Here is a 25,045-nt window from a genome sequence, read left to right as displayed (position 1 = left end):
TATATATATATATATATATATAATTATTTAATTAATTAATTTTTTCTGTAATGGAAAAGCTGAATTTTCAGCATCCATTAACGTCCTCAGTGTCACATGATCCTTATTTTAAAATGCTAATTGGGTGTTCAAGAAACATTTCTTATTATTATTAATGTTGTGCATACTACAATCACTTGTGCTGCTGCTTTGAAAAAAAAGGTTTAAAACAACAGCATTTTGTTTAAAAATAAATCTTTTATAACATTATAGACACTGAACACTGTGGAAGGCCTATTTTACTTGTTTTTTTTTTTTGTGTGTGTGTGTGTGTGTGTGTGTGTATGTGTATTACTATGTATGTGTTTTGTATTGTATTATGGATCCCTCTGGGTCTGAAATAAAAATGTATATATTATAAATATATTTTGATAAAGTTAATTCCCCCTTGCTGAAAATAAAATAAAAATTCTTAATGACCACAACCTTTTGTAGTGACCACAAACTTTTGTAGTGATTTAATGACCACTAACAGTAGTGTAGCCCTAATAAAGAATTAAAATAATTTCCCCCTTTTCCCATCCCTGTTTTAGAGTAATAAATGGAGAACCATCTTCCCATTCCCTAATTCACAAAGTTTCACGAGTGCAGCAAGCCGATAAAAGGCAAAGTTTCGAAACAAGAACACTAGTTACCGTTAATAACAACCAACCAAGCAGAGAGCCAGTGAAACCTCTGTGAGGAGAAATTATTTTCCAGCATGCAGCCCTCCAGCAAACCCCAACAGCCCAAGACAAACTCTTAGAAACTAAGAGTGGATATAAACACAGGTCAATCAATGGCCACAGTCAGGACCATCAAAGCAGCATGTCCTCTGGTGAGGTACAGGTGGTAATGTTGTGTTTAAGGTTTGCCTCACCCACCCTCCTCCCCCAAGCTGTGCAATCATTATGTACTACTGCCCCCTACTGCGGAGCAATGGCTGTGCGCCCTGAAGGTCAGTGGTGAGGAAGGGGAAGAAAGCGCACAGGGGTGCACTTTAGTCCTCACTGTTGGAACAATCGATGCCGGCATCAGCTCAGGGCTCACGCGGCTCCACTCTGAAAACAAACATTAGGAGAAACATCTTTCCCCTTCACTGTTCTCGCTGGGCCAACTGAGTCTAACTAGAGTTAACAAGGCAACCAAGGCCGTGGTCCCCCCTCAGCAAGGAAACCAGAGAGGGTGAAAGGTGGGAGATTGGCCTCAGAGGAGCTATGAAATGGGCAAATTGGGCATAACAACATCAACAATGTTATTTGTGTACATGAGAGAGAATCGCTAAATCTGCCCTAAGGCAGATGATGATGGACAACTGCAATCAGTTTAGTGTTGAAAGAAAACACAACTCAGGTTTTTTGGGAACTACACAAGTTGCAATGGTTTGGAAACTTAAGTGCATCAATTTACTGTGCCTTATCCAGGTCTTGTATACTGTACTTTGTGTTTTGACTTTACACGTCTAATTTCACAGAACACGCTGAAGCATTGAGAAATCAAATAAAAAATTTCAGATTCATCTAGGGCTGGGTAAAACGATCCTTTTTTCCAATTAACAATAATAACAATTTCCACTTAATTTCTAATTAATTGTGATATTCATTCCAAAATAGCATCGCCTCTTACATAAAAGGGTACATCTTTTGCCTAATGCCTATTTTCAGTAGCACACAAAAAAACAAAAATGCAACGTGACTAATGTAGGAATCAGTCTGAAATGGCATATTTACAGCCCTCTGCTGATGCTGAATAATTTACAGCATTAACAGAATGATAATTTCTATTTGAATTCAAAATGGACATTCTAACCGAAAGGTAACCCAATAAATCAGAATTTGAAAATCAAATCAGTATCAAATATAAACAAGACCCTGAGTCAGAATTGAATCAGATGTGTTTTGATACAGTGCATTGATTCTTTCTTAAATTGTGGCAGCAACTTTCTTGTGCTCCAAAAAAAAAAAATACACGCCTGAGTTTGGTTTTATTACAAGTGCATTTCCCCAAACTCCTGGAAAACATAACTCTGCTCTTCCAGTCACGACCCTGTATACATGCCATATCTATTATTCATGTATTCTAACCTGTCCTCATCAAATTATTCCTGTCCCCTCAATGTCATATCAAATTTACTGCGATTACAAAGCAAACAATTCAAGATGACATTTGGACCTAAAAATACGCCTGCGAATGCTGCCGTGCGTTATCAAAACCAGCGATAAAGTTACAATGCATAACAAGTGGTGCAGCCACAACTAACTTTTAATGATAGCTCTTTGAAGCCATTTCCTAGCGGAGAACAGGAAGTTAAGAAAGACTCAAGTGAGAGTGACATGGAAAGTAGGACCCAAGTGCTAGTCTTTTGTCTCCACCTGATCAAATGGCAGCCAAGCAGAAAGGCGCAGAGCCCCCTTCTCCAAAAGCACGTACCTGGCTCAGTGGCGTCTGCCACACGTTCGCCTGCCTCGATGCAGGTATCAAAGACCAGCTCGCCTCTCCCACAGATGTCGGAGTGCCAGCCGCACGGCGGCTTTCATAGCACAACAACAAGGGGAAAATGTGGCGGGGGAAGAGTCGGGACTCTGAGCTCCTTCAGGGATTTCCTTATCGGGGGCAAAGCAATCCCCTCTGGACCTCATCCGCATAGGCTTGATTATTCAAGGCATTACAAAGGAATGAAAATAACTCACAACTCAAAGCCACTGTCGTTTTTTTTTTACCTCTTATTTATTATCATTTCACTGCGAGAGAGTGTGCCCAACACCCTGCTAAAGTTTAAGAAAATGCAACCACAGAGAACAAATACAGACCAGACAATTTAAAAGATACAAAAAGGAAACAACTTGAACTAGAGTTCGAAGAGGATTAAGAGTTCTTCTTGGGCCTTCCTCGGCTTTTCTTCACCGCTGGCTCAGAGGAGGCCTGAGCTTCTTTCCTAGCCGGCCGCTTTGCAGGAGTCGCCGCCTTTTTAGCTCCATTCATGTCTAAACAGGTTACATGTTCATTTTAAAATGTTTACCACACCCATTGTTACTAAATTTGATGAAGATTGCAAAAGAGTAAAGCTAGAGATTACTCTAATGTCCATTAACATGGCTTACCCTTTTTCTGTGGAGCTCGCCTCTTCTTTGCAGGGGCGCCTTCGGTTTCATCAGCAGACTGGCCTTTTTCCTCCGCTTTCTTTCGCTTGGGAGTCTTCCCGTCAAAAATAAAGACATAAGCATGGGGATGGAAAAGATGGAAGAGCAGTGGTCAATTCACTTGCCAACAGCAACCTTGGGGGGAAGTTCAAATCAAATATTAAGAAGGGACCCTTTGCTCTATATACACATGGAAACTATCGCATGCGTCCTCAGCGCTGTGAACGCTTGAGGAAATGTGATTATGATTCAGCTATCTAGTAAATCCGGACAGAACAAATAAAATAATTTGAATGTCAAACGGAATACATGTATACTACCATTCAAAAATGTATGGTCGGTTAATAATAAATGTTTCTTGAGTACAAAATCAGCATATTAGTATGATTTCTGAAAGATCATGTGTCTCTAAAGGCTAGAGAAATGGTGCTGAAAATTCAGCTGTGCCATCACAGGAATACATTAAACATTAATATATTAAAACTGTAATATATTTAAAATTGTTATAATATTTCCCAATTTTACTGTATTTTTATCAAATAAATGCAGCCTAGGTGAGCATAAGAGACTTCTTTCAAAAACTTACCGAACCCAAACTTTTGAATTCAATATTGAGAATTTTCCTCAGACCTCCAAACAATAAACTTACTATGAGTTAATCTATTTGAACAATTTTATCAATCAAAAATCCTTGATTTTTTTCTCGTCAAATGAAAACTGTAGCATTGAAGCTCAAGTCCTCAATTCAAGGAAATCGTGCTAACCGAACCAGGGGTTATGAAGAAGATGCACTTAACGACAGCAATCAAATTCTCCCTTTTCTTCACTCAGACTGCATAATGAATGCTCGCCCCTCTCTCGGACTTGAACTATCATCCTTACTAGCCCCCCCCACACCCCCTCACATTTCCCTTCCATTTTGCCAATTGCTGCCTCATGATTACCATCCAGACCCTGCTGAGCTGAACAGATTGGCTCGATAATTACATACAATAACGGCAGTGGGCAGGTAACCCTCAGCTGGCATGGGCCAGCTCCCTGGTGGCACCTTCCATATGCAAACTGCATTGTGGGAAGTGAGAAGAGTCCGTCCCCTCCCGTTGTAAGTGCGGCTCGCTGATTGCCGGCCCGCGCCGACTCCAAGGTTACCGTGTCAGCAAATTTGTGATACATTAGCAGGGAATAAACACAGGCACTCAGGACCTGTCTGTGGGAGGAAGAGGAGGGGCCACTGGGATAAACACCCGGTCGCTGGAGAGAACCTGAGATGCAGACGGCTTTGTTGCCAAGAGCTCTTTGTGCCGGACCCCATGAATGAAGCCACAGTCTTATCATTTTCACAAAGTATATGCCATCAAGGGCATCTTTGCGGGCTCGGACAGTTTGTTTTACACAAAATACACATGACGGCTGCAGAATTCACTTCTAAAGATCATATCGCTTGAAATCCAGATAAAACGATTCAGTGATTAACAAGATCTTTTGCAAGTATTCAGAGATGTATTCAGAGTGAGCTCTCATACCAGCTGACACCTTGAGGGTGTTGACTGCAATATAGGATAAGAAACTAAGGTCAAATTACATTCTTCCATTTGAAATGCAGAGATAAATACTAAAAATTAAGTATTAATTAACCATTCATAAAAATATTAACATCATGACACCGAGTTAAAATGAGGTGAGCAAAGAGCATGTTTGCGTGTCGGCTGAAAATCCAAATAAGCTCAAGAAACGTTTGTTAAAAGCATTGCACGTTAATCGTATTTGAAAATCAATGCGCTCGACCGCGTTTCCTACTAACCTGAGCAATTAGTCTTGGATCGTGTGTGGGCATTTTCAAATTTGAATCTGCTTTCAAAAGGTAAACAAATTATAGGGTGTTGAATTGGCTTGTTTTTAAACGCCGGGCTTCAAAAAGGGACAGTCAGAGCATTTTCAATGTGCCGGGAATGAGGGAGTGCCACAGAGGTCGTTTTTTTGATGTTCTACTGAAGGTGGCTATCACCTTGACAGAGGGCGGGCCCATGCCGTTAGTCGACATGGTGAAGTCCAGCTTTTTGTCATCTGTCGCCCCGATGGTCTTCAGGCCTTGCTGCAAAATACCTCGCAATTTTGCATAATCTGGCTTGTCTGAGTATCCGAGAGCCTTGACCTCTTGCATGAACTTCCCCATTTCCTCTGGAAATTGAAAAAGACATTAAGCACAACATTTACATCTTAATGCAGATGGATTTATTTATTCAGACATAACGATACAGCTGCACAATGTTTAAGACACTTCTGGGTCAATAAACAAACGAAGAGCAATTATGTGTGTGATTAAGCGCAAGTTACTTGGACCTCTGTCTCAAAGGAACACGCAGAAGTCCGACGTTAATAAGTTGCAAGTGCACGTATGTTTGTGAGTTTAGCATAGACAGAACAGTCCCTGTAGGGCAGTGTCTTCACAGCAGACGCTCACACTTTAACCTTCAAGCTAAGTTTAGAGGAGAGGGGCAGAAATTTGTCACTTTGTTCCTTATACTTCTCCGCTCACAAACTGTTGTTTACTGTCGGCTGCTAAAATAGTCACACCAAACAGAATTAGTCGTGATGGCCGTGCTAACAGTGCCGCCTCCCATCACCTCGGTGTTGTGATGCGGCGTGTACGCACAAGACAACAGCCTGAGGAGGGATCTCGCCGTCTGCCGCGCGGCTGTCACACGGCTTAAGAACTGCCATCACATCAGCGACTGAGCAAAGGGAGCCAATGACATCTTTGATTTTTAAATGACACAAAGAAAGAACGCCCTAAAGTTCTGCAAAAGTACAGACTGCCACATACTGACTGCAAAACTAGGCAATGTAGAGGTCGAGAACGGAGAAGGGTGAAAAACAAGTTTGTTTAAAAACTTCATCTTTTATTTATGTCACTGCTTTGTGGTCGAGCGGGGTAGCTGATACAATGGTTATGTGCACTTTTTTTGTTAGATTTACTAAACATTTCACTAAAATATTTGTGAACAGAAAATGTGCATATGTATAAAAAGTGGAAAGTGATCACACTCCAGTTTAAAGTTAGTGTGAGAAGTTGCGAGAATTAGCACTATATATGATAGATTAGCTCTAATTAAGGCTAAATCAGCAGGTCGACACTAATTATCACGAGAAGAGGCCCTCATGCTCTTGTTTGCGCATCAGAGCTCGAAAGTGCGTCTATCCAATTACCACTTGGCAGACAAACAAAAAGTACTACTGCAGAATTCACAGGTGCTTCTGCGGTCGCGACCCAGTTAAAAAATAAATATGCTTAAATGCCATTTAGTTGTGAGAAACAGCTTAAAGAGGATTTTTTATGCTATTTCATGCATTCTGACTTATTACACTGTTAAAGATTTGGATTCTCGTGCTTAACATGGCCAAAGTTTCAAAAAATGAGTTGGACATATGACAGAGTATTTCCATGCCAAATACACTCCTTAAGGGTTCGTACAAGTTTCTGAAAGTTTTTTTTCGAGTATGGCCCTGTATGACGTCATAAAGTGTGGAATTCCTTGTATGGGCACCTCTCCCAGAAGAGCGCGTGCACACATCAACCAAAGCGAGAGCAAGAGAGCACGCTCATCAACGTTCTTCGTTCGGGTTACGGAAGCTGTCGGCAGTGCTGTCATTTTGTTTTTAGACCACGAAATCAGTGTGTTTTGGTTGTGAGGGAAAGATAACCTTGTTCGGCTTCCCAAAGAACCCAGCTTTACACCGTGTCCTAACTACACGCGACGCGACACCGAGCGATAAAAGGTATCTTTTCCATGTTAAGAGTTTTTGTCCTAACCAGCCGCGACGGCGACACGCGACAATTCTATTTTAGAAACGGTTTATATTTTTCTGCGACCACGGCTGGAACAACAAACACAAAGTGTGGCAATGATAATCTCAGGTACTGTTTATGTGCTTTATTTAATGTTAAAAGCATGTAATGTGACTTTGAACATCATTTAGTGCTCTCAGCTTTGTAGCTGTAAAAGCAACAATGGATAATTCACCTCAGATCTTGAAATTAAACAAATGGAAATCAGAACGTTCAAACTGTGAACAAACAAGTGTATTATTTGACAAAGATTGTTTTAGTAACTCAGTAGCCTATGTATTTTTAATAATGTTTAAATGGAGTAATATTTGTGAATTTGATTATGTAGCCTACTTATCCATTTTCTTGCGAGTGCTGTCAAGATTACTATCTGGTGCTGTGCACTTGCCACGAGACTCCGCCCACATGCTGTTCTGATTGGCTGTGGGTTTTGATTGATTTGGACGCATCTCACAGTCACGTCGCGTCTAGTGTGGGCAGACATATTATTTGTCGCTGGAATCTTATTGCATCGCGTCTGGTTGGGACACGGTGTTAGGGGAACAGTGGATGCAATTAGTTTAACCAGGACAGCAACGGAGTTGTGCAAGTGTGTTTGTTTGTTCCCAGCATTTCAGCGACAAATGTTTTATAAACGAGGCCCAGTCCGATGCTGGAATTGCAGATCGTTTGAAACTGAAAGATGAAGCGGTCCAAGAGCTAAAAGATCCCGGTCTTGAATCGGAATTGCAGGTGGTAAGTAACGTCAAATGTCTGTGTTTTGTTGGCAATCGGCGCACAAGTGCATATAATGTAAACAACACGAACGTAGCGAGAATACAACGTTATCCAGGGATAATACGATTATGTATTGTACGTGGCTCTTTAGCTCCGCCCACGGCACGCCTCCATGAGCTTGACTGTTTTCGGAAAGAACCAGTACAGCGTATCTCTCTTTTATAAATCTGAATACTCTTCAGAGATATGAAGGATGCAATACTACTCTATAGGTACTCAAGATTAACATGAGATTGGCAGAAACTGTGTGTGTTATGTGCCATTTAAGGTCCAATACTATTAACCTACTGTAATACAAACTATATAATAGATATTTTACAACCAAAGTGCATTCATCTTTTTAAATATATGAAAGTTTCTCCTATGAACTTAATGCTGTTTTTTTTTTCTTACCTGGTTTATTTTCTGAAGTGAAACAGCTTTTCAAGAACTCATCAATATTCTCTCTACACCTGAGGAGAATATTTAAAAATGGATCATACAACATCTTGAAAATGTATCTATTATAATTCATTAAATCTAACCCATTATTATTTGTAAATTAGTTTTAAGACAATTAAGGAATAAAATGAATTAGTCAACTTGCATTTTTTTTTCATGCAAGTTAATATTCATTGGCCAATGGCAAACAATAAGGTAGATTACATCTTGGTTCAGAAAAAAGTAAAATCCAAAATGCTACAAGTGATGTTTAAGATTCACCTGAGTTTGGAGTCTTTGACATACAATGGGTCATGAAGTTTGTCCTCCCACGGCAGACGGCCACAAAGCCACTGGATCATGCAGTAGCCCATGATTTCCAGGTCTGCTCTTCTTGAAGGGGCTGAAATGTAATATTTTCCCCCACAGAGAGGAGCTCTTAATAAAACATTTTTAAGGGGTTGTCCACTTTTGTAGTATTTGATGCAAAGTATCAATACATCAACATTTAAGAACATTATTTCTTCATAATCTTTTTCATCACAAGCTTTACAAAAAAAACTTAAGTGATGATGTCCTGCAGGGGTAACATTTTTATAGTTTTCAGGCCACAGGGATTCGTCTAGTCTAAACTTAAAAGTGACGATAGACCTGATTGTTCCAATTTCTTACCAACTCCTTTGTGCGCATCAATACTAGTGAACTCAATGGTCCCGTCATGACACCTCTTTGGGTCTTCTTTGTACTCCTTTGGCACTCCTTCAGGAGAGTATCTATAGGCCAATCCATAATCCACTAAATATACCTGGGTTAAACAAATGAAAAAAAAAAAAAAAAGTCAGAATCAAATTCTTCCTGTGCAACAAAAATTTAAATCACTGCTAACATAATTACAGAGAATTAAAAAAAAGACTTGTAAATGAAATAAGGTTACTACAAATAAATCACATATGCAGCTGCAAATAGACTGATTGCCAATTAGCAGTGTCACATATAAAAGAAGTCTGACAATTAGCACTTTGATAGCAGAGTTTTCAAAGCAACAGGAAGCAGCTAACAGGGTTCCAAAGATACTAAAACAGACAGTGCACAAATTGCAGGTGCACCTATTACCTATTAAAATTATTTGATGTGTCCTGGTTAAGTGTCTCAAAAATAACTGTATACACCAATTTGCAACAGTAAAGATTAACAGCTCACCCACAGTGACAAACTTTTAAGAAAAACTACTTAAACTATAACTTTATGTCATGCAGTGTAGTGTACAAAGCTGCATGACAAACACACAGAAATATTATCAAGAACAAAAGTGTCCTCCCTAGGCATCTGAAAATATATATAGTCTGATGAGTCACAGAGATCAAAATGTCTTCAACCCACACTTGCCAACTGTTAAACAGTTTGTAGGATGGCCATCTATCTCACTATTCTTCTACAAGTTTGTAGAAATGGTTGTACAAAAATAACACCATTTTACTTGACCAGGTGAATGCTACGAGGTTAACATTCTTCCTTAATGATGTCCGGGTTAGCGATAGCATTAGCCATCAGGCAAGTGTTATTTAAATAAACTCGTGATGTATATAAAACTTTCCAATGCCTCGTTTTATGAGTACAGAACAGGGGTATGGGGGGGGGGGTGTTTGGCTCGAGGTCATGGTGCAAAGAACCCTAGGTTGATTTTACTCTGAACCATCCCTTTAATCACATTACTACCGCTCTGACATGTGTTGTGCACGGATGTACACGAATGCCATGTGTTGTTCACACAACTTCATGAATGAACTCCACGGCATTATTCTGAATTTTTCTCTTCTCCAAATCACTAAACTCTGTCAACACAACTTGCAGTGTATGCAAACCTGGCATTGCGATGTTCATCATGGTGCCGAATAATATCCAGTACGTCCATATAAATGTATTTTGAATTTGATGTGAGTAGATTTAAACAATGGCCAGTTACATTCATACTGTATGCCTATCTGAGTGTGGTATAACCATACTTATTAGCAGATAATCAAAATAATGAAAATTGCATGTAAACTGAAGTAAAGAGTTCTGCTCGTGTCTTACTGCGATTGACCTTGATTATTAGAAATAATCACATTATTGGTGCACATGTAAACAGTCACTGATATCTACGGTAGTGATCAAAACAGAGCAAATTACCTTATGAAAGTAACTTGGCGCTTCAAATAACGATTGTATCGATTACATTGTTACAATCGCCACCTGGCGACTGTTAAAAAATGTATTTGTCATTGAATCATTCATTCAAGAGACTTGTTAAAAAACGCTGATTCATCAAGTAATGAAACAAGTGAAGTATTTATAATTCAGTCATTGAATCATTCAATCAAACTGTTTTTTATTTTTATAATTTATTCAGATTAACTAAATGTTTTAACCCCTTAGCTGTCACCCCCCTTTTTGAGAATGGACATTAAAATGCACTATTCAAGCTTAAATGGTTGTAATTCAAGAATGCTTTGGAGTATAGACCTAAGTTTGGTCTTGTATTAAAGGTAAAAAATAGCAGATTATTGCTGAAGTGAAAGCACTTCAAAAAATTAAAGTATGAAAAAGTTATGGAAGTTTAAATTTACATTAAATCAAATATAATTTATTTAATATTTTTATTTTATATAAAATATATATTTTACAAAATATGTTTTACAAAAAAATTACTATAAAATCAAAGCCAAATATCTAACCAAGTTGTGTTCCAAATTTGAAGTTGATATCACAAAAAATTAAGTTCCCATGAGATTTTGTTTAGGCGTATTACCAAAAATAGCCACCGGGTGTCATTGAATTCCATTGAATTTTACTGTATGCATTCTACCATAACAAATTAATAAATTTCTGTCCAAATATCACTTCTGTCACAAAATATGGAATCTTGAGACTCAGACCTTTCTGACAATATGTGTTTTGTCAAGATTAGAAAATATTCTGATCATAAATTATGAAACATAAGGATGCCCAAAAGGGGAGGAGCCTGATAAAATAATTTAGAGTACCGTTTCTATGGTAACACAATGTCCAATTTCAAAACAGTTTTCACAGGATGAATTCTGAGATCATAAGCTTTCAAATGATACCTTATTTATGATAACTAATAAAATATGTAATATAATAAAAAAAGCGATAAAAAAATATAATACAATATTTTAGAGGATAATATATATATTATACTTTTTAGAAGATAATATTATTTTATATTTTTTTATTGACAAATACTAGATTATATATTTTCTAATGAAATTTTAGCATAAAAACCAACATATCAATTATTAAAAGTGTGTGCGTCAACTTTTTGTGACGAAGGTCAGAACTCCTGTTATTACGTAGATTTTTTGAGGTGCACTCTTGTCATAAATTCATCTATTTATGTTCCTACATAATTTATAACAAAAAAACAGTCCTAAATATCTATTTAGGAGTCTTAGAACTTTCCAACGATATATAGTTTGTCATAATTAGATTAGGATTAAATAGTAATATAGGGAAGTAAATTTAGGCGTGCCGTATACGGTACGGTGACCGTTAAGGGGGTAAATAGACTGCAGCAATTAACATTTTGTCAGAATCTCCAGTAAATTATTTTTAGTTGCCAAATCGTGGTAACTTGAAACAAAACAAAAAAATATTCTCAATTTAACCAGAATCATGCAGCTCTATACTAGGATGAGTCAAACCTTTTTATTTCCAGTCTAATCTAAAGATCTGCATTTGATCGATTTTTCAGGATATTCTGGACACAGAGTTGTTTTTGCACCCTCGTCCATCCTTCACTTATAAAGTGTATGCATAATAAATTTACGAAATAACATTTATTTTTTAAAAAGTGGCAAATGTGTCTTTAACTGCACGTTTACCTTGTAAAAGAAACTCGAATCCATTCAAGTGGTTACTGATTGATCACCTTACTAAAATTTATGTTAACATTACTTTCAGATGTTAATTTAGCAACCACTAGGATAACTTATGATTTTACTCTGTAAAAGATTGTCAGACTGATTTTAACTGTAACTCATGAGTTTGAGTCTTTTGGAATCATTTGTTATTAGAACCAGTTTATAAGAATAATTTACATTCAGTTCAGGATTCAGTTTTTACTATTAGTTTTAAAAAGCATTCTTATGTTCCTATCATACAATAACACTTCAAATCATTCCTATATCTGATTGAAATGAAAATATAACTAGGCATTCGTATTATTTAGTTTACAACCGGTGCATTTCAGTGTCTGTGTATTTAACACACATTTATAAAACACAGAAATACATGTATTCAGAAGCAAAGAAAAGACCCAAGTAATTAAAAAAAAAAGGATGCTCAGAATCACCAAGTAAGCAGCGACTAATCCCAAGAGGCCGAGTTTTAAATTGTGACTTTAAAAATAGCATCTTAATAATACACCACTGATACATTATTAATCTTCAAATTAAATATTTGCCCCTGCCCAGTCCCCCCAACCTTATTTGCTAGAGACAGCTTCAACACCGTCTCTAATCTCTTCAGTTTATGAGCCGCATTAAAGGCTTAAATTGTTTTGCTTTTTTCCCACCCAAATCTCATTAACAGATGGAAAAAAAAAATAAGACAAGTAGTTTCTTACATTGCAAATCACTGGTACTCCAATTAAAAGAAGTAGGAGCTCTGTATAGTCCTGCAGTTTACACACCCTGTCTATGTGTCTCTAAAGTTAGAGCTGTACAGCCATGGCAACAGAGATCTGTTAAACATGTGGAAGGCTTGAAACAAACCTGATTGGGGTTGGTGTAGGACAGAAGAAGGTTGGAGGCTTTGATGTCTGCATGCACATATTCATGGTCATGGATGTACTCCAGAATGTCAAGCTAGAGATGAAAGATGTGAGAATATGAGATTTTATAATAATACTGGAATATAAGATTTTCTCTCACTGCATGCAATGCCACAAACAGTCATGTTGAAGATTTCTGTGCATCTTTAAAAGGTTTTTAACAAAGTTGAATAGTTATAAAAATGAATTGTGCTTATTGACATATGAATAATTGAATAACATTTGAAATATTGACACTTATTGAATAATTATTTGTTTATTATTCTATAGAAGAGTGGCCTCCTTCATTGCTCATTTTATTTTAGTAACCCTACCTATTATTGGACATTTTGGTTGCGAAATAAATTAATCATGAGTGACATATGTGAAGGGTATTTCAATGACATGAAATATTTGCTTTGTCAAAACGTCAATATGAAGTACAATGTCATACCTGTCAGCGAAACAAACAAAACATAACATGATGCACCATTAAACTTTCAGCAGTTTACTTATTCTGATAGAGGTACACTTAGAAGAAACCTACAAGTCTGAGACCCAGCTGAAGAACCAGTTTCCTTGGAAATTTCTTATCATTTCCCTCAAATTTCTTCTGTAGATCTGTTCCAAATCGATCCATGACCATAAATCTGTACCTGTCATTAAGATTAATGTGAAATCATTACATTTAAGTGGCATTCTTGTGTGTGCAAACGATCAAAGACATTTGTAACTTCCTAAACATTTTATTAATAAGAAAAAGAAAAATGAAAAATAAAATCATATAATTTTTTCTTCCTACCTCTTACCACCTTTCTCATGAAAACCAGAGCCCCAATATTTTGGAACTCCCAAATACTCAATTTTCCTTGACTTCATCCAAGCCCCAACTAAATCAAAATATAAAACATTCTGTCACAAACATGATTCACAACACATAAACTATTCCACTTCCCAGTGAAAAGAAGAAACACTACAGTGAGACATCAGTCTAAGACGATCACACTAACAGTTAAATGCAATCACATGATCAATTCATAAAGGCAAATTATTCTAAACTTATTCTTTAAACTTATTGGTGCTCAAAGTAATTTAAAAGTATTCCCCTGGGACCAAACTGTGAGTGTGCCGCAAGGTAATCTGCTGGTGGGACAAATATTTACCAACATTACAATATTCCAATGAATAAAACATGAGCATCCCTTAGTAATATAGCAGTTAATTGTCAAGGGAGACTGACATTTGGATTGTTATTAAATAAAGCGCAATACTGTGGCCTTGGGGCAGCCATAAGAGCCACCAAAAGCAGAGAGTTGTGGTTCGTCTGTCTTCATAAGGCCCTCAATGGTGAGCTCAGAACTTTCTTTAATTAAAAGAGTTGCTCTTCCGACTTTTTTTCAGCCTGGCTCATCATGCATATGAGAGTGTGTTTGCAGTCACAAGGGCATACTTAGATCAGGTTTGGCAGCTCGCATGTAGAACTTCAGTTCAGAGAAGAGAGGGCCATTGTCACTTGGCTCCTGCAAGACAGGCAAAATAAGCACCAAAAATAAATGACATTTAGAAAAGAAAAAAAGAAGAAAAATCGTGAACCCTCATACATTTTAAAAAACCCTGTAGAGGGAAAGTGTACTTCCATTATCACATATCCATGTCATGCCATTTTAACAGAGCACAAAATTAACTATCTTATTTAATTTCAATATATCTCATTTTCCTCAATAAAATGTGATTGGTACATGCTCATGCAAAAATTGCTAGGAAGCTAGGTGGTTGCTTCTCTATTATATTACGGTCTCTGGCACTTAAATTGTTTATTTAATAATAAATGTAATGACTGTCGAAAATTGCATTTTTATTTAATTGTTTATTTTCTATTGTATTCTATTTTTTTCTTCTAGTTAAGGCCACAGAAACTCTTCTATTAATAAATAACATTACATTAAATAAAATTCTGACCACCCAAACATCACAGGCAATCGAAGAAATTCAAACTCTGGACATATACCTGCCGTCAGCAACAACAAAAAGATACACACTGTCCCTTACCACTTTAATGACATAAGGTGCATCAGGGCCAACAGATCCTGAAGAGTCTTCATTAGCTAAAAGGAAATGTGACAAATTTACATTTGAACAACTGATAAATGAATCCAAATAAAGCTTTAGAATTTCCTACTGTAAAAAAAACGTACCGAGATACAGTAGGCCAAAACCTCCCTGCCCAACAGCAGATCCAAGCTTCCATTTTTTCTTTGCGTTATCTGTAAGGACTTCTCCAGGTGGGAATTCTTCAGCCAGTTTCCTCTTGGGTGGAGCTCTCGCTTTCTTCACCCCACCTGCCTTGGACTTGGGTGGCATTTTTCTTAAATGTATCAAACAAGAGAAACTCAAGCATCATTACAACTGAATTTGGGACCACTAGGGTTTAGGACTAGGCGGCATATGGAGTTTGTATGATATAATATCGACATATTCTTATAAATGATATAGGATGAGATGAGGCAATACAGTTTATATATACAGTAGTCTAATAATACTAGGACACTGAGTGAGCTGCTGTGGGGAAAGTGCATAATCCAATTTGTCCTAAACATGAGACATGATTTATATTAAGGGCTTCAAAATAACTCGTAACATATAGTTAACACATATAGTTTAAAGTGGCTTGCTCTGACAGATACTTTTGCTGTTTAATGCGTTTGAGCTTAGGTGTCTGTCTTAGTGCATAACTTACTTTTCACAGGTATATTTTTATTTTTGTAAATATGACCATTTTGCTGTCAGGAGTGGACGATCCTTGTGCAAGCGAGTCTCTGCTAAATTTCACAGACTTCAGTGAACAAGCGCCATCTTACACATTGCATCAGCCTACAATGGTTACAATCACTATATTAATTTTCATAGCCTTTAAATATGAGGACAACATTGGGCAGGATGTGAAATAGTTTAACTGAAAACTACTTAAATTCAGAATGTCTAAATAAATTTTTATTATATTTTTTTTTGTGTGATTTTTTTAATTTTTATTTACAGACCTGGAAATCACACTTTTGAAAATTCACTGATATATCTAGATTTTATATGACTATGGAAACCCTGTCAGTGTCAAATATGTGCTTACATTTGGTTAGTGGCCTACTTTTTTTGTTTCAAAATAATAATAATAATAATAATAAACAGGGTAGAATGAAAAGAATTTCGAAAATTGTTAATGTGTAGGCTACATTTGGACATCAACATAAAAACTGGGCCTGACCATCAGATGTAGTCTCTTCATATGATTATGAACATAACTTTAGCTACACTGAACCAAAGACTTAACATATGTGCTTTCAGAAATACAGGCCTAACGTTACTAATAATTACACTAACGTTATAACTTACCTGTAAAAACAAGACTAGGGTGTGACTGACATGAAGGCGAGTGTTTCTGTCATAATTATTGACATATAAACGTTGATATATTGAATAGCCAGACTTTCAACATGAGAGATGTATTCGTATAAGCACTACAATTAATGACAGGGTCAGTGAGGATGACATTTGTGTTCGGAATAAAGTTTCAATTTGTAGTCCTGCCAATGATGCTGTTTGTTTCACTTTTATATGTAAAAGAAAAACAGACATAAAAAGCTTTTCATGGCTTTACTTTGTTTAGGAATGATACAAGTATTTAAAAGTGATAAACATGCGGATAATGTCACATAATATTATCAATGAAAGTGACGCAGTTATTTATATTGTATTTGGGGGGAAACTGCGACTTCAACTCCCTATGCTAGCAGAGTTAGCTGCCTTATGCCGGGCTTTGTATCACCACAGAGCCGATAATTTGTATTCATAATCCCCTAGTAAACATATATGGACATGACACTTTATCGAAGCAGATCGAGAATGTTCTACTAACCTTTCCGCGCGTAAGTGGCAGGTTGTTACAGCTCTTCCTCTCCAAAGTTCCCGCAAAACGGCTCATCAGAGTGAAGCTCAGCGAACGCGATTGGTTAGAAAGAGGGCTGCGTGGTTCCTGGTTTTGCAATGCCTTATGGGATATGTATTTTTCATTTGTTTTTCCACAAACACTTACAGTCAAATTACGTTGTTTTGTTATCATAATAAATAGGCCAATTTGAAAAAAATGCTGCAACATATATATATTTTTTCTATTTTGAAGAACATTTCAAGATTAGTAAATGTATTGCACTGTTTCTTTACCGAATTACTGCATGATATTGTCATTGGTTATGTTTTTGGAGGGGGTGTAACTCCAAAATATGTAATATGAACATAAATAAATATGAATTTAAGAAAAATTATTTCTTATACAATTTTAAAACTAACATGACTGGTGGGTAGATAAAATACAACATTTTGTCAACTTAATACATACAATTTTAAATTGATATTTTAAGGCATTTACAATTATGCATAGATTAGTATTAGTTTATTAAAACATTTTATAGAGCACTTTTCATATGTTTTAGTCCAATTTGTGTAGTGTAAACTTTGAGTTTGTCATACTCTCTCATACTGTTACACATTTAATCTAAAGTATTTACAACAGTAAGAAACCCTCAAAAAAAAAAAAGATTAGGCTCTGTTTCCCCCTGTGCATATTTGATGTTGACTTATATAGTTCTACTAGCTTTGAGAGGCACATAATTCATGAATAATTGAGTGTGTAATGTGGTGTCCTGTAACTGTTTTGTACAAGTGCAATGCTGCGAGTTTAGGTTTTCTTTTGCGTAGTGACTATTAGGCCACATAACAACAGAAGTTGACAGAAGAGTTGACAGAAGCAGATTTTGGAGACATTTAAAGGTTTGGTTTCTGCAGCAAAAAGGGAAACATGATGTGTCCAGAGATGTTATCTTATATGATGGATTTTATGATGGGATGTCTGACATAGAAGTACATGACATCAGAGCTACAAATTTTGGTTAGTCAACTTCGTGAGACATCGCTCAATCCAGAAGAATGACAGGGCTCTCAGAGGAAGAGACAACATCTCTGTCCGTGAAGGAGGGCAGAGAAAAACGTGTATCATTTCCCCCAGATGAGGAGATGGTGTCTGACTTTGTGGATAGCAGGGTTCAACTTCAAGAGGGTGAGATGGCATTGATGTTATGCTGACGGCCTCTTCAGATCAGTTGTGCTTGTCTTTGTTCATGTCACATCATACATTTGACACGAAAGCAACATAAATAGTTATAATATGGTCTTTTTTTCGTTTTTTTTTTTTTTTTTTTTATGTTTTGAAAGAAATCTCTTATGCTCACCAAGGCTAAATATATATTAAAATGTTCAACGGGTAAAATATAATTTAATCCTGTGATGGCAAAGCTGCATTTTCAGCATCATTACTCCAGTCTTCAGTGTCACATGATCCTTCAGTATTCATTCTAATATTCTGATTTGGTGTTCAATACAGATTTCTTATTATTATCAGTGTTGAAAACAGTTGTGCTGCTCAATAGTTTTAGTAGAAATGTTTTTTCAGGATTCTTTGATGAATAGAATGTTCAAAAAAGTCTTTATACGGTCATCAATTTACTGTCACAATTGATCAATTATTGATGAATAAAAGTACACATTTGTGTAGGCTTCTTATCTTGAGTCATAAGGTAAAGAAAAAGAAAATAAATGCATGTACAAGAAAAAAAAATCTTTTAATGCATGACTTTTCTAATTCCTATATCTCATGGAGTTAATTAATTTCATTTTTTTTAGGATTAAAAATGGAATATTCTTGTTGTGGCTCTAATACGCTTGTTCTGTTTTAGCTGACAGTCTCAGTCTGACAGATATAATTCTGGCCTACAAGCAGAGCTGTGAAAAGCACCAGGTGAAACCAAACACAAAGGCTCTTGATCAGTTAAAGGTACAGTGGAATAATGTGCATTAAAACACACGCCACTTCTCACGCTTTGATTCCCAGCTAATATTAGGTTATTTGTGCAGAGGATTTGGTTTGAAATAGCTATGTGTAATGAACATTATTTGGTGAAAATAACTTTGAAATGAAAGAAAGAAAAATAAACACATTTTAATCCCTCTTAGGGAGCAGGTTAATTAGCCAACCACGTTTTATTGAACTAAAAAAGCAAGACAATAACAAACAGGTAAATGAAAGGAAATGAGAAGCGCATGCACAAACACACACACACACACACACACACACACAAGCATGCATGCATAATTCAAGCTCCGCACTTATTTTACATTGACCAGCAACGTTAAGAGCATCAGTTTTCTCTTCTGCATAAATTTACGATTAGATCAAGGAGAATTATTTGTGGAAAATGAGGGACTTAGCAGTGCTTACATTGAACACACTCTCGGCATTATCTCCACGCCGCTAATGAACCCCACTGCATTTGAAAGGAATGTAGGTGGTCCCCCTAAAAGGGTGAAATATGTATGCTTAAGCAGAAGCTAAAATGAAGGATATTTAGTTGAGAACTGCGTGTGAATTTCTAATAAGAGAATGCTAAATGAAATTTGCTGCTTAAAGAGCATATTTATCAAATTAGGTGCTTTTTTTTTTCCAGGCAGGATCATCCCAAGAGGATGGCTGCTGAAATCTATTTAAAGCTGTTATTGTACCCGTGGGCTTTCTCTATTCTTTGATTTTTTTTAATAAAGTGGGTAAAACAGTATTGCTTTTGGTTACGTCTTCATAGAAGGGGTAAACAAACAAAAGGCCTGTGTGAAAGACCCCAGGCCCCCTTAGTTCAACACAAGCTTAAATGCTCACCCTCACCCTCATATATATACCCCGTTTTCTTTGTTTAGCGTCGTAAGCTAGTGTCTTGAAGTTTCTCATTCGAAGTTTTCCGTGTCCACTCCGTCTCAGAACACACAGAAACTTCTTGATATGAGTAACTATCCCAGGGGCTTGTAAATGAGTAACGTTTGTTGAAGTGTCACCGCCACTGAAGTGCAAATCCTGTCGGAGGTGGTGGCAATTGTAGTAACAGAAAATAACAAAGAGAAAAGACTTACAGAAGCGCCCCATACAGTATGAGTGCTCGCCTCAGAAGCCGAGGAAGCATCATCAAACGATTCAGCATTTCACATCTCCCTGCAGGATAAGGCGTAGATTTTGAGAGAAGTTTGTATTTCAGACTGAACCGTCCTCCCATTAGAGCGAATGCAGTGCTGCAGAGCTCCCCAAAAACATCCTTGCTCCCAGCCTAACTCTGTCGAGCTGCTTAGCTCTGAGCGTTGAACATTCATCAGAAAGCCACAGAGTGTCTGAAGTGAAATAACTGTCCTCCCTCCCCCCCAATACGGAGTAGAATTTCACATCTCTCACATCTAAACACCGTAGAGTATAAATAACTTTCACACTTTTAATCTTTAATGTCCATTGCACTCTCTAGACTGAGGATTCGCAATGGTTTCTTTCTTTACCGCATGAAATGGGCATGTTTATTTCCTTCCCAGTTGTGTGAAGATGCAACGCTGCAGTCACCGTCCATGTAGCCAATCATGTTGTTTTTTAGGCTAGTTATTTATCATTTTCTATGACAAGCACCAAATTGTTCTATTAAATGTGTTTTTTTCCCCGGCACTGCTGCTGATGAAGAGCCAGGGAGACAGCGTAACAATTTTAAAAATAAAAAAATTGTGTACATTTTAATTTTGTTAATGATAAATTAAGTTATTAATTTGGTCTATGCTCTTTCTAGACACTGCAGGTTTAATTGCTAATTGTTAACTGGGAATGAATATATTTGCATATTAATTAGATCCCAATTTACATTTTTAATTTGCTGCCTTCAAAGGGTGTGAGATAAAAGGTCGTGTTATTTTAAATAATTTATCCTTTATTGCAGAAAAGATGCTGAAAGGAAAATGTGCGGCTGATTTTAATCCCTGAGAGCTTTTACTGTATAAAATGTTTCGAACTAATTTTTTCAACTAATTAAATGAAGAAAAAAAGGAGAAATATATGCTCTCAAACAGTTGCTAATACAAAGCCACCCAGACTGCCGAGCGCTGGAGTGGGTCTCCTGGAGTCTGAGTGAAGAATTGGAAATGCACTTGAGATGCCGTCTGTGGAAGTCAAGTTTATAAGCTGTGTCCCGTTCTGCCTGGAGGAAGCAGAGCTCTTTTTATCACTTCATTTTGTCCTCTCCCTCCTGACACATCAATGCATTTTGTACTTTGTCATTTCATTTTCCTCAATACACAGCACAGAACCTTGCTTAGCAGCAACGGGCTTCAGAAGTTTCCACATTTATTAAGATGGAAAACATCAAACAAAGAAAGAGAGGTACAAATCCATGGCCTTAAGTCATCCTTGTTGAGACTTTTCTTTCAGAGTAACATTAAACCGGGAGAGTGTTCGTTCGCACGTTGCGATGCTTAATTTGTTTTGCTCTAAACGCAAAATCCCATATGACGTCCCGTTCATGTTTACAGCAGGTTGACTGAGGGACTTCATCAGTCCGTTGCCTGATAGATGCTAACTGCCATCTGCTAGCTACAGTCTAGCGGCTAGATTGCCAGATTGAGCTAAAATGATCTGTGCTGTGACGTACTTGAAATTTACATAAACTGTACGGTGTCACTTTCAAATGTTGATGATTACATTTTGTTTGAGGTACTATGGTGTCTGTATAGCTAAGCTTCACAAAATACTTTAGCATTAGCTCATTGGTAGCCTTTCACACAAATACATAATAACAATTGGGACAATAACAAAAAGTCCAGCATGTAATTTTTATCCTATAGAGACCATTGCAATACATATTTTTTTTTATGTTCTTTCTAAATTTGACTTTTGGTCAATGTAGTCCGGTTGATACAGTTTTGTTATATACCATTAATTAATCCATTTCATTTATATGATACTGTACGAATCATATTTTCCAAGTTAAACCCAAGCATTAGTGACATTAATAATTCTTGCTTTCAATTTTGAAATATTCAATAATATAGGCAAATATTGAAAATCTTTTCTGATTACAGAAATCTCTTGATTTTGATCTGTCTGTCTCTTTTTCATGCAGCAAATTACTTGTGTCACCGACAGAGCCAGGTGTTTTGACCTGTCTGGTAAGTTCAATAATTCACTATTTATTATTTTGCTATCCCTCATGTACAGCATTATTGTTTTTTCAAAGCTATAAACACCAGCAGAAAAATCCCCCCAGTGCTATCATTTCACCTGAGATTTTCATCCCTTCATCCGTCCAGGTATTTCAGCTTTATTCTTCTTTCCATCAGCACGTATTTGGAATCACTAGTCTGACCCGCTGTAAACGCTCTACCGCGCGATCCTAAAACAAACAGAGAATCTTTCAAATTCATAGACACTACTCTGGGAGGAGACGCACACCAACCGTGACAACATAATGGAAGGTTCAAACATGCATTTTAGCAATCAGATGTTTTGTTTATCTTTTCTTCAGTTGTAAAACTCAGGTAATTTGCCCTTTTGTGCTGCACTAAAATGTGGAATCACGTAGCCTATAAGTCTATTTGTTCTGGGAATCTATGGAAATTATGGGGCCATTAGAATATGTAGCCATAACTGCTTTTGTTCTTTCAGAATTGTAAACACAATGAATCAGTAAAACACTGGCCCAAAAACCTTTCACTTTTGGAACTGAGACAAAACCAGATATATACTGTAGCATAAATGAGCATCCTGACAAAGTGACATTGTCTCAAACCAATGACGTAAGTTTGAGGCGGGACTATCGCAAAGTCCGAATAATAGTGCGCCCCAAACCCATGCCATTGGTTGACCCTAAATAATATGTAAAGTATTTCATAAATGAAATGCTGACTGACTGAGCTAAATGAAGCTTCCTCTAATAAAAAGTAAAAAAAAAAAAACAGTTCAACCCAATCTGATGAGAAACCGTATCTATATTAAAGGAGAACTTGGTAACTTTTTTAACTTAATAAAACTGTCTAGAAATCATTTGGATGGTTAAACAACCTGTTCTGGTGATACTGGTGACTTTCCCCGCTCCCCCCAGCGTTCCCAGGCGGAAAACCAACCTTGCAACTTGGGGACTAGCGTCCCGGCAAAATAGAAATTGGAAGTCTCGTGAGAAGCGGGAACGAGAACGAGAACGAGCGCGAAACACGAATCGCTTTACGGCAATTCAACATAAACACACACGCATGTATGATGCATTACCAGATTACCCACCTCGGTAGACAAAGCTCCACACGATTCAGTTGGCTTGCTCCGATCAAAACAAACGCACATGAGCAGCGGTAGAGAGGGGGAGGAGGCCGCCGCAAGTGAGTTTTTTACGACCGTGTTGTGACATATACGCCCCCCCACAGCTGTAGGGGGAGCTCGTGTGGAAAACATGCGACAACAAAAGGGAAAATCAGCGAAGAAGTGACTAGAGTTCGCTAGAGTTGCCGAGTTCTCCTTTAATAGTGATTTCGTAAGAATTTGTACTTTGTACGTAAACATACGAAAAAAAGAAAGAAACAAAAACTAAGCATTAAAGGAGAACTCCGGTCAATTTTAACATTGAGCTAATTTTTTTATACATTTGGAGTGCTGTCAATACAGAGAACAACGACAAAAATCGGTATTGCCTACACCGAGTTATTCTATTTTTAAAATTTGCACCCTATTGACTTCAATGGGGCAAGTACTAAACCTGCTTTTTAGCCTCTTAACATCCTTTAAGTGTCATTACAAGAAAATGTGAGTGATTCCTTCCGAGTGAACACGGGTGAATCTGACTGCAGTAGATGTTAGAGATATTAATACAAATGAAGTTAATTCAGCCAGCACTCATACCTGTGTTTACCTCCTGTTTTCAGTCGAAGGCCATAGTAATCGATTGTCGAGTTCACCACTATTGCTTAGATACCTATGATCATGTGCGTGAACTCGACAATCGATGATCATGATCATAGGTATCTAAGCAATAGTGGTGAACTCGACAATCGATTACTATGGCCTTCGACCGAAAACAGGATGTAAACACAGGTATGAGCGCTGGCTGAATTAACTTCATTTTTATTAATATCTCTAACATCTACTGCAGTCAGATTCACCCGTGATCACTCGGAAGGAATCACTCACATTTTCTGTGCACTTGTAATGACACTTAAAGGATGTTAAGAGGCTAAAAAGCAGGTTTAGTACTTGCCCCATTGAAGTCAACAGGGTGCACATTTTAAAAATAGAATAATTCGGTGTAGGCAACACCGATTTTTGTCGTTGTTCTCTGTATTGACAGCACTCCAAATGTACAAAAAAATGAGCTCAATGTTAAAATTGACCGGAGTTCTCCTTTAATGTCCACCCCTAAAAATAACCGTCAGTGGGGCGTACGCAGATTCATGAAAACGCACAAATGAAATTGTACAAATTCATACGAATTAGCCAACAATTCAGCAAAATGTAAAATAGTCACGAATGTCCATTAGAGTTTCTTGAGTTTCAGCGGTCTGAAATATAGAATTGTCATGGACGCCGGTGATTATTAGGAAATATTTTTCCGCTGAATGCCACAATTGACTAAACACAAATAGTATTTCAAAAATCTCTGTAATATTGTCATATTGACAACCTAAACAAAATTTATGTTCCGTCTCTGATTTTATATTTACAGAATGTGTATTTTAAACTATTTTGCATGTGTGTTTTAAGTTGCTTAGCTTAGCCTATTCCCATTATCCCTGAAGTGTGGTTTAAGTGAACAGCAACTGTACTTTTTAGCTACCACACTTTGATAAGATCAGAACTTTGACGAGCCTGTTAATTGAAATGTACGTGCCGACGCTGAAGGGCATTAGTTTGGGATTAAAATGCGCTGTCCCTTTGATGACTGAAACAGCGGCTATTGATACCAGTAGACGTGAGCTTGATGTGCGGGTCAGCATGTTCTGGCTTCCTGCGCCCTAGTCGTACACTGATGGCATCTAACTCTAAGTCTCAGTGTCATTATCTGCACATGGCAGAGGGGATTAGAAAAATGGGATTTCTGATCCCCCCTTCCTATGGTACAGTTAAGTGATTATTGTTAAAAAAATTACAAA

The 25,045-nt window shown here is 37.2% G+C and overlaps 1 protein-coding gene across 2 annotated transcripts; it reads right to left on the bottom strand.

The window, feature by feature from the left end:
- Positions 1 to 2,726: 2,726 nt before the first annotated feature.
- vrk1 (VRK serine/threonine kinase 1) lies at positions 2,727 to 17,040 on the bottom strand. 2 transcript variants are annotated; one of them, XR_014028833.1, is made up of 13 exons: positions 16,923 to 17,040; positions 15,208 to 15,377; positions 15,062 to 15,117; positions 14,463 to 14,532; positions 13,815 to 13,902; positions 13,560 to 13,668; positions 12,975 to 13,067; positions 8,875 to 9,007; positions 8,485 to 8,605; positions 8,176 to 8,234; positions 4,960 to 5,336; positions 3,120 to 3,293; positions 2,727 to 3,002 (listed from the first exon to the last, which is right to left on the bottom strand). XR_014028833.1 is itself a non-coding variant. In XM_081347243.1 (13 exons), exons 2-13 carry the CDS (start codon positions 15,371 to 15,373, stop codon positions 2,884 to 2,886), a joined length of 1,281 nt encoding a protein of 426 aa, XP_081203369.1. In that variant the 5' UTR covers positions 15,374 to 15,377; positions 16,923 to 17,040; the 3' UTR covers positions 2,727 to 2,883. The 2 variants fall into 2 exon arrangements, 1 of the variants encoding a protein (XP_081203369.1); XM_081347243.1 differs by having other exon boundaries at positions 3,120 to 3,213; positions 5,164 to 5,336.
- Between the last annotated feature and the right edge of the window lie 8,005 nt (positions 17,041 to 25,045).

Source organism: Scardinius erythrophthalmus (assembly GCF_964197995.2).
Source record: "Scardinius erythrophthalmus genome assembly, chromosome: 19".
NCBI lineage: Eukaryota > Metazoa > Chordata > Actinopteri > Cypriniformes > Leuciscidae > Scardinius > Scardinius erythrophthalmus.
Note: the sequence above shows the minus strand (reverse complement) of the source record. Positions and strands in the feature narration are given on the sequence as shown.